The sequence below is a fragment of the Xenopus laevis genome, chromosome 3L (assembly GCF_017654675.1).
Source record: "Xenopus laevis strain J_2021 chromosome 3L, Xenopus_laevis_v10.1, whole genome shotgun sequence".
Taxonomy (NCBI): domain Eukaryota; kingdom Metazoa; phylum Chordata; class Amphibia; order Anura; family Pipidae; genus Xenopus; species Xenopus laevis.
The window spans coordinates 115,433,334-115,444,119 of NC_054375.1; the positions used below are offsets into that span (position 1 = coordinate 115,433,334).

The 10,786-nt window shown below is 45.7% G+C and overlaps 1 protein-coding gene across 1 annotated transcript; it reads right to left on the minus strand.

Annotated features, from left to right (window-relative positions):
• Positions 1-1,254: 1,254 nt before the first annotated feature.
• LOC121401562 lies at positions 1,255-9,199 on the minus strand. Its single transcript, XM_041586845.1, has 3 exons — positions 8,605-9,199; positions 7,714-7,997; positions 1,255-1,791 (listed from the first exon to the last, which is right to left on the minus strand). The coding sequence occupies exons 1-3, from the start codon at positions 8,952-8,954 to the stop codon at positions 1,742-1,744; spliced, it is 684 nt and encodes a 227-aa protein (XP_041442779.1). The 5' UTR covers positions 8,955-9,199; the 3' UTR covers positions 1,255-1,741.
• Positions 9,200-10,786: the final 1,587 nt, after the last annotated feature.

Below are 10,786 nucleotides of genomic sequence, written 5' to 3' on the forward strand. Positions count from 1 at the left end.
GCTAAACAGTAACCAATAATACAAATGATAATTATGATAATGCTGCAGTCACCCTATAGGGATCTTTTATATCTGTCAGTGCAGAGTGCAACTTGAGTTGTGTCTATAACCATTGATTGATGTACTTGTGTCCAGATATGTTCTTTGTGCTTCTTTGTGTTTTTCCTTCCAAATTGAGAGCTGATGTGTCTATTGATGCAGGGGAACCCTGAATCTAACACCAGCTCCTGACCAGGCAGCAGTTCAAGTGTCCCTATAGACGTAAAACACATGCACCTAAAGAATCGGACACAGACATCGCTTGCACGTTGAACACCGGAACTGATGCCTGACAGACTTCGAAAATATTTGGTTTTGGACGAGGCATCCATTTTGAAAAATTGGTCACAGTTGCGCCAGAGGCAGCACAATTGTGTCAGATGCAGAATAACTGCATCCAATTAATGTCCACATTGTGCCCAAAATGAAGTATGCATTCTGGGGGAAAAGAGTGCATTGTGGGGAAAAAACTTGGCGATTGCACTCAAAATTACACTTTGCTCATTGTGTCAGGGTAAATGAATGCTCCCTTATGTCTACACTGGTAAGGCATAAGAAGAATAGGGAGGTAATGGAAAGATGTATGAAAGAAGACACCATGAAATATTATAGTATTCATTATATTTCAGTAATGTAGTTCATGCCCAGATATTTATTAGCATATAGGCAAGTTTATGAGCTGTATAACCCCATTTAGTACAAAATTATAGGGTTTGCATGTCATTCCTAGAAATCATTTCAGCAAACACGCAAATGACACACCTAATTATCATCAATTAATCACTTGTGCGTAACCATATTTTAGACTAATACAGATTCACCAAATGATTGAAATAGCTAATGGGTTTACATTACACAGTCATTTGATTTACAATGTCGTTTTTAAACCTTTGACGTTAAAAGGGAACTCCACCCAAAAAGTGTTTTGCATAATGAAACAAAATGACATTTTCTTGCATCTTTCTTGTATAGATTAATTGCAAACTTGCACTGCTGGTCCTGACTAATAAAACAATGTATAGGAGCCAAATGATTAACAGACCTGGAGGAGAACTTACTCAGAGAAAAGAAAGGGATAAAGAAATACTACTTTCAGCTGGAATCACATAGTAACATCGTAGATGAGGGAGAAAAAAAGATGTGTCCATTAGGCCAAGGATCCCCCTATCCCCTGGGGCATCTCTCATCCCCCTCAAGAATGACACAGAGACTTAATTGGTGCAAAATATGTGTGGAAGTCACTTTCTTTATTTATTACTTTTTGCTAAAAGGACTAGGTACCCCCTGACCCCCAGCTGCGGCTCCTATCACCAACCTGGGCATTGTGCCCACACCGTAATAGACAACCACAGGGAGCAGGGATCATGGGGCCAAGCGCCCTCTGTGACCAATCAGTCGCCCATCCTCCTGCTCCCAACCGTGTGCATAACTGGCGCTAACCCCAGCCCCTTGCATGACTCAGACAAGACCGTGCAGTCAAAGTCTGCTCCACACTAGTGACTCTCCAAAGGGTAGGCCTGCACTGTAACCGTCTTTTCTCCTGGAGCCGCACTGCCGCTGACCCCCACACATTTGTAGCCGCAGCTGATTTCAGGGAGTACCTTTGACTTCACATATAATAATGCCCCAGAGGAAGGCGAAAAAACCCTTCGGTGTTTGTTTCCAATTAGCACCGCAGGGGAAAATTCCTTCCTGACCCCATCTAGGCGATCGGTCCGAAGACCCTGGAGCACCTTCTTAGCCTCCATCCACCTACAGGGTGGGAGGGTGGGAAACAAAAATTAGTCTGCTGCTCCTGGCTTGGTTTCCTCTTTAAGCATCTGTCCCTTCTCTGCCCCAGCCCCCTTTACCTCCCCCAGCCCGCCCCCTTTTTTCCCGCCACCAGGTATCTCTCCCTTTGTTCCCTTTGTATGTGTCCAGGGGGAGGGAAAGGGGGGCTGGGGTGGCAAACAGCCCCAGCTACGTGACAAACTACCTAAAGCCCTGGGGGAAGGGGTCCCTTGCCTAAGTCCCACTCTCCCCTATACAGGTTTCGTTCCCTCTAGGCCAAGGATCCCCCTATCCCCTGGGGCATCTCTCATCCCCCTCAAGAATGACACAGAGACTTAATTGGTGCAAAATATGTGTGGAAGTCACTTTCTTTATTTATTACTTTTTGCTAAAAGGACTAGGTACCCCCTGACCCCCAGCTGCGGCTCCTATCACCAACCTGGGCATTGTGCCCACACCGTAATAGACAACCACAGGGAGCAGGGATCATGGGGCCAAGCGCCCTCTGTGACCAATCAGTCGCCAATCCTCCTGCTCCCAACCGTGTGCATAACTGGCGCTAACCCCAGCCCCTTGCATGACTCAGACAAGACCGTGCAGTCAAAGTCTGCTCCACACTAGTGACTCTCCAAAGGGTAGGCCTGCACTGTAACCGTCTTTTCTCCTGGAGCCGCACTGCCGCCACCCAATGGAAAAGGGGGGAGGGGTACCACCTGTCCTTTTCCATGGCCCACCTATACCTCCTGTGACTTCCACCACTCCTGAATAAATGACCCGATGTTCCCTAAAAACAGATCCAAACCCTCACTTGACAGATGAACTCCATCTTCCCGAAAAAACTGGTGTTGCTTACATCTTATGTTGTCGTGCCTTATGATACCTTTCCCAAAGGAACACATGAATTTATGCATGGCCCAGTTCACTTTCTTTCTAGCTTTCTCCACGCCTTTGGGTGAAATTGCCCCCATCCAATTGCTCCTCTGTATAATGTCTGACCAAGCTAACCCCCCGACCTTCCTGTTTTCCAGCATCTCCGACAAGTCGGCCCTCATGTTCTCTATGAGTGCTGGAGTCTTTTTTGACGTGAGATCGTTTCCCCCTGTATGAATTATAACTAGAGATGTCGCGAACTGTTCGCCGGCGAACTTGTTCGCGCGAACATCGGGTGTTCGCGCTCGCCGGAAGTTCGCGAACGTCGCGCGACGTTCGCCATTTTGGGTTCGCCATTGTTGGCGCTTTTTTTTGCCCTCTCACCCCAGACCAGCAGGTACATGGCAGCCAATCAGGAAGCTCTCCCCTGGACCACTCCCCTTCCCTATAAAAACCGAAGCCCTGCAGCGTTTTTTCACTCTGCCTGTGTGTGCTGAAGAGATAGTGTAGGGAGAGAGCTGCTGCCTGTTAGTGATTTCAGGGACAGTTGAAAGTTTGCTGGCTAGTAATCGTTTTGATACTGCTCTGTTATTGGAGGGACAGAAGTCTGCAGGGGTTTGAGGGACATTTAAGCTTAGGTAGCTTTGCTGGCTAGTAATCTACCTTCTACTGCAGTGCTCTGTATGTAGCTGCAGTGGGCAGCTGTCCTGCTTCTGATCTCATCTGCTGACTGCTGCAATAACAGTAGTCCTTGTAAGGACTGCTTTTATTTATTTTTTTGTTGTTTTACTACTACTACTACTACTACTATAAGAGCCCAGTGCTATTAGTCTAGCAGTGTTGGGGAGTGGGACTGGTGTGCTAATCTGCTGCTCCTAGTAGTTCAGCAGCACCAACTTTAATTTTTTTTTTTTAATATTCATTTTTTTTTATTTTACTTTTTTTTATTTTACTACCGCTGTAGTAGTGTATAAATTACTATTTTCAGCATTTATATGGCATATTTTTTCTGGCAACTGTGCTTCAGTGGCTGCGTCCAAAAAAACTGGGCAAACAATGCCTACAAGGTCAACGTATGGCAGTTGTTTAAAGAGAACAGTAGATTACTAGCCAGCAAAGCTACCTAAGCTAAAATGTCCATCAAATCCCTGCAGACTTCTGTCCCTCCAATACAGAGCAGTATCAAGCAGATTACTAGCCAGCAAACTTACTATCATCTGTCCCTGAAATCACTAACAGCTCTCCCCCTACACTATCTCTTCCAAGCACACACAGGCAGATTTTTCAGATACATTTTTCCCCTTGATCCCCCTCTGGCATGCCACTGTCCAGGTCGTTGCACCCTTTAAACAACTTTAAAATCATTTTTCTGGCCAGAAATGTCTTTTCTAGATGTTAAAGTTCGCCTTCCCATTGAAGTCTATAGGGTTCGCGAACCGTTCGCGAACCACTCGCGTTTTTGCGCAAGTTCGCGAATATGTTCGCGAACTTTTTTTCCGACGTTCGCTACATCCCTAATTATAACTAAATGCACGAAATTAACTCGATGGAGCGCGTTATAGAACCTACCTTTTAGCTGCTCCCATCTCATACCTCTCCAACCCTGCCATGCCAACTTCATGTGTTCCTTTGGTAACCCCAGCTGTTGCCCTGCTGCATGCTTTTTGGCCCAAAAAATAAATGAGTGCCCTATGACCAATATGTTGACAGCAGATCCACACCTTGCTGCGAAGTAAATACATATGCAGGGTTAGCTTCCATTTCTCATTTTTTCCACGGGCCGTATATACTTCCTATATGCCTCTGATTTCCATCTCCCCATCTTTTTTATCTTCTCTATACACTCCCCCCTCATTGCTGCCTCTGTTGCTGCACCTATTCTGAAAGAATGTGAACTAAATTTCTTTGGGTCCCAACCATTGACTATTACTGCCTTCTTCAGCACCTGGCTAAACTGGAAAGCAGAAAGGGGGGATGAGTCTTTGTGCAGTAGTAGCAGCTGCCCACCCCCGGGCCGGACTGTCCTATAATTCACCAGTGCCTTGACCGTACATGTTATTTTACCTGTGGCCTCTATACCTATCCACCTCCCTTTCCCTTCCTGATCAGTTTTAGATCTACTAACATAGACCAATGCTTTCCCCTCTTGTATAACTACGTGCTTGTCCATTAAACCTTTCCCTGCTGCCTTTTTTGATCAGGGGACCAATTCACTTAACCGCAACGCCCCCCGAAATGCTAATGTGAATGCCGCCCTGAACAGCATATATTCAAATTGATCAAAACAGACCTTTTTTAATGCCCTTATGACCAGAGTCAGCCTGCTTTCCACTATTGGTTCTCTCTCATCTACTCTAGGGCCCTCCGCTCTTGCCCATCCTTTTATAACTTTCCTAATTACTGGGCTGCGTACTATCTCAGGTCTACCTTCTGCTACTGAAAAATGGGAAATCGCCGCTAGCGTGGCGCTGGCGCCTGCTTTTGATTTTCCCTCCCTATACATTAATGCCAGAAATGACAACAAATCCTTAGTGCTGCCCTCCCTCTTACCGCTTTCGCAGAATAGTTGCCATCTTTTCCATGCCTTTTTGTATGCGGCAAGAGTTCTCTCGGATACAGATTTCCCGTACAGCTCTTCTAAGAGAGGTTCACCAACTGCCATAAATTATCAGGGCAATTATGAGGTGTTTTTGCTGCGTTGGGTGCCAATTTAAAGAAAAGATCCCATTTTTCCCTTGACAATGCGTCTGCCAATGTGTTCTCTACACCTGGGATGTGCTGCGCTCTAAATGAGATGTTAAACCTCATGCAAATTAAAACTAACTGTCTCAATAGATTGATTACTGGGGCTGAATCCGATGATAAATTATTAACTGCACACACCACCCCCATATTGTCTGATATGAACCGAATTGCTTTATCCCTAAAATCCCCTGCCCATAGCTCCAGTGCTACTACTATGGGGAATAACTCTAGCAAAGTCAAATTCTTAGTTAAACCCAACTCCCGCCATGCTTGCGGCCACCTGCCAGCACACCACTTTCCTGCAAAGTAAGCTCCATAACCAATGCTACCCGACGCATCTGTTAACAATTCCAATTCTCTGTTATTCTTTGTCTCAGATAACCATAACCTTATTCCGTTAAATTCTGTCAAAAAACTATCCCAAACACCCAAATCTGCTCTTAACTCCTTAGTTATCCTTATTTTGTGGAATGGTTTTTTAACCCCTGTCGTAGCCTTTTCCAACCTTCTCTTAAATATCCGACCCATTGGAATTATTCTACATGCAAAGTTCAGCAGCCCCAAAGTCTGTTGCATTTCTCTCAACGTTACTTTTTTAGTCCCCATTAAATTATGTATTGCCTGCTTGCTTTTTTCTACTTTATCCCTTGGCAACCTGCACCTCCTGGCTTTTGTATCTATCTCAATTCCCAAAAAGGTCAACTTTGTAGTTGGCTGCACTGTCTTTTCCTCCGCGACTGGGACACCTAACTCTTTTAGCATCTGTAAAAATATTAACAAGGTTTCCTGGCACTTCCCTGTTTGTTTGGGCCCTATGATTAAAAAATCATCTAGGTAGTGGGCTATGGCCGCATTCCCCGACCTTTGGCATATAAGCCAATGCAAAAATGTGCTAAACATCTCAAAATATGAACATGAAATTGCACATCCCATAGGTAAGCATAAATCCACAAAAAATGCTCCCTGAAAATAACACCCGGTCAACTTAAAACTCTCTGGGTGTAAAGGTAAAAGCCTAAATGCAGACTCTATGTCCACCTTTGCTAACAATGCCCTGTCCCCTTGTCCCTTTACGATTTCTAAAGCTTCGTCGAAAGACTGGTACTGCACCTTGCACTGTTCTTTATCTAGTGCATCATTCACTGATGCCCCTACTGGATATGAAAGGTGCTGTATCATCCTGAATTTACCCTGCTCTTTTTTGGGCACTACGCCTAGTGGAGATACCACCAGGCCCTCTATGGGGAGGACTTCAAATGGCCCTGCCATCCTACCTGCTTTTACTTCTTTTTCAATTTTTTGTTTTAAAACATCCTCATGCTGGCCAGCTGATTTTAAATTTTTATAGATTTTACTGGGGGGGGGGTGTTTGCGCTACTGGAATCTTAAAACCATCCAAAAAACCCTTTGCTAAAAATACTGCTGCCTCTTTATCTGGGTAACCAAGTAATGACTCACTTAGCTTGCCCATCTGCACTGGCGTTGCCGCTCTTTTTTTGAGCGCCTCGAAAGGGCTGCCTGTTTGCTTGGGTCTCCCTTTTCCTGTTACATTCACTTACAATATGAGAAGATCCACATGCAGAGCATGCATGCCTAAATTTGCATGCATACCCTCTATTACATCTCCTCTCGTTGTATGCGAAACACACGTTCCTTGGTTTGACCGTATAGCTCCCTTTGTTCACATTATGGCTTGTACTACTCTCTTTAGACACCAATCTTGTCCATAAATCTATGTCCTTCTGCCCAAAAGATAACATTTTACTATCTTTTTCCTGAAAGCCTGGTCATAATCATACCATGAAGTACCCTTGTAAAACAGATATGTGTCAATTATTGTATCAATGTACTTTATGATATTCAAACTCTGCTCGGGCTTTTTAACTAGGTATACGCTTGAAAAAACCAAAAAACCTTTCAACCAATCAAATATCGATTTTCCCCTTCTCCCTTTTTCCTCCTGTTTCACCCCTTCTTCCTTTTCTTGAACTGCTTCCCTAGTTAAACTGTAAATATCCACAAATTTACCCTCTTCTATAGACTTTCTCGCTTTCTTAGGTAAATGTGCTGCTGTCTCTGTAAGCGCGCATGCATATGTATCCCCAGCCCCAGCTAGGACCATTACCGGAGTGGTTTCTTTTGAATTTTTCTCTATACCCCCACTTTTCTCTTTGCCTTTCAGATACTTCTTAAGTATGGCTACCATTTTTCCCCCTTCTGACTCACTATCCGAATCCTCTGAATCAGAATCCAAATCAATTGGTATGTCATGTTGCACATTCAACTCACCCATAGGTGCCTCCTTTGCAGAGGTTGCCACGATTGGTCTCTGTGTGCTTGTATCCTCTTTCTGCTTTTCCTGCACCCTTGTATTTGTTGGATAGGCTTCTTTTTCCCTCCTTGTTGATGGGCCTGCCTCCTCCTCTTGTCTTTGCGTTCTTTCTTTCCTCCACTGCAACCAGCTCTCCTCTTCCTCCCTGTTTCTAAACTGGAGACTCGGCACCCGATAACCATCCCAATATGGAAACTCCTGTCCCACTGCCCATCCAGGTATCCTCTGGTTATACCATTGCCTATGTGCAGGAAAAAACTCATAATTATTGTCATAACCTCCATAATCAGTATTACAACCATCCCCCTCCCACATGGCATTAAAACCGTTTCCGTTCCATTGTTGGCAGCCTCTGTGCCCCCATCCCCTCTGGGGGTTCCGTTGCTCAAAAACAGGTCTGTTGTTTCCCCTAAATCTGAAACTCCCCCCTCCCCTGGTCGCTGGGGCTTGGAAATGTTCAGCTCCCCATGCATGGCCATGTTCTGATCCTCTGCGTCCCTCCTCCTCAGGGTTGGGGGCAGCTTCCCTCCCCCAATCCTCTTCCCCTGGAAGCTCCTCTTCGCTTGATCTGCCACCCAGCAGGGAACAGGGGTCGTTGGTGCTGGATCTGCCCCTTAAACCTGGGCCTGAGGGTATCTGTGGGGCCCTATTGACTATGCCCCTCTTGGCCCCCCCCCGTCCCCTTGGTGGTGGCTGGTGCCTTATTGCTGGCGGGGTGAAATACGTTGGTGGCCGTGGGAGAATCGTTGGTGGCATAGGGGGGGGCATTGGTGGCCGTGGGAAAAACATTGGTGGCAGAGGGGACCCCCTCCGAGCCCCCCACCCGCCTCCCCCTTGAACCTCCAAACCTCTTCCTTGGATGCTCCTTGTTGTGCTGCTCCCCGATCCTCTGTGCGCCTCCAAACTTCTTCCTTTTTCGCACCGCCGGTCCAGCGCTGTTCGTCGACCCGAAAGTGACGTCATCTTGATCCGGTTCTCGTTCTCGCGATGCTTCCTCCTCTTCGCTGACGACGCCGTCTCTTCTGCCGCATCCACCGCTCGCTGACCGACTCCTGACCTGCAGGGAACAACTTACCCTCTTCTTGGGCCTAGCAATGTCCCCTGCCGAGCTTTCTGTCTCTTCCCGGAACCTCCTGGGCATCAGGGCTTTCCTCTTCGTCGCTCCGATTTCCACCCCTTGGGCAGCATTCGCCTCCATCTCAGCGATGACCGGATCTCTTCCAGCTGCAGATTTCCTGGTGAGTTCTTGCCGCACAGCTCTTAGAGATCTGCCTGAAACAAAAACAAAAATTAGTCTGCTGCTCCTGGCTTGGTTTCCTCCTTAAGCATCTGTCCCTTCTCTGCCCCAGCCCCCTTTACCTCCCCCAGCCCGCCCCCTTTTTTCCCGCCACCAGGTATCTCTCCCTTTGTTCCCTTTGTATGTGTCCAGGGGGAGGGAAAGGGGGGCTGAGGTGGCAAACAGCCCCAGCTACGTGACAAACTACCTAAAGCCCTGGGGGAAGGGGTCCCTTGCCTAAGTCCCACTCTCCCCTATACAGGTTTCGTTCCCTCTAAGCTCAACCTTTCCAAGTGAAACCTGCCTAATTGCTAGCTGATCCAGAGGAAGGCAAAAAACCCATCTGAAGCCTCTCTAATTTGCCTTTTTCTTGACTCCAAGGGGCAAATTTACTTACCTTTGAAGTTGCGCAAGCGTTGACTTCGCCGCACTTCGCCTGGCGTAGATTCGCCAGGGCTGCGCAAATTCACGAAGATCCGAAGTTGCACACAAGTTACCGATCGTTTGCGAAGTTGTGCTAGTGATGTTATGATCAGCGGTTCGAAGTTACGATAGTGATCGGAAATTAGCATACAGCGCGAAATAGAAGTTTGATTGGACGTGTATGCTGCAGCAAATAAGTAACACTACACAAGCCCAGGGAAACTTAATAAAATTATATAGAGGTGTTCTATTGCCCTACACATGTGCCCACAGTATAGTTTAGGTGCCTTAACAAAAGTAGGGGGGAAGGAGGATACCCTAAAAAAAATTTCCAATCCTTTTCAGCCTATCACCCTATAAAAAGTAAAAACGCCAGCCTTTTTTGGGACTTAGAAAAATGTTCAACTTTTTTTTTACAAACTACTATCTATTCTATTGCACTTCGCCTGGTCTGACCTGGTGAAGTAAACTCTGGCGAAAGAGGTAACGTTCAGAAAATAAAAAAACTTTCACCCCTTCGCCAGAGTGCAACTTCGCCTGGCGCTAGGCTGGGAAGTTGCACTAGTCTATCTACTTCGCTAGCAAATTTTCGTCAGGGACACTTTTAGTAAATTGGGAAGTGGCAGAATGACTTGAAGCTGGCGAATTTTCCCTAGCGTTAGCCACTCCGCCCTTTAGTAAATTTGCCCCCAAGAGGGCAGTCAGAGCAGTCCATGAATAAAGGTCCTCATACACGGGCAGATATAAGTTGCCTACAGAATAGGTCAACAGTTTATTGGGCAGTGTATGGGGCCCTCCGACAGACTTCACTGATAGATCTATGGGCGAAAGTCGGGCAGATGTCTTTGAGGCAGGTTTAAAAATATCATCAGATCGAGGACCTCATAGTTTTCTTGTATCTTTGTTGTAATCCGATCATTGGACCCTGAATAGATATCCTCATGTCTACTGAAAGAATCTACTGGGGAATAAAAAAATCAGTTCAATGTTTTGTCCCCTGGTATATTAATACTTAATTATCATATGCCCCCTTAAGTGTCTCTTCTCCAGTGTAACCAAACCCAACTTGGCCAGCCTTTCTTCATAAATGAGACATTCCATACCCTTAATTAGCTTAGTCCCTCTTCTTTAGGCTTTCTTTTATTAAAATTTTAGTATGTTATAAAATGTCATTTTCTAAGCAAATTTTTAATTAGTTTTCATTGTTTATTTTTTTTTATAGTTTTTAAATGATTTGCCTTCTTATTCTGACTCTTTCCATCTCTTAAATAGGGGTCACTGACCCCATCTAAAAAATAAATGCTCTGTAAAGCTACAAATTCAATGTTATT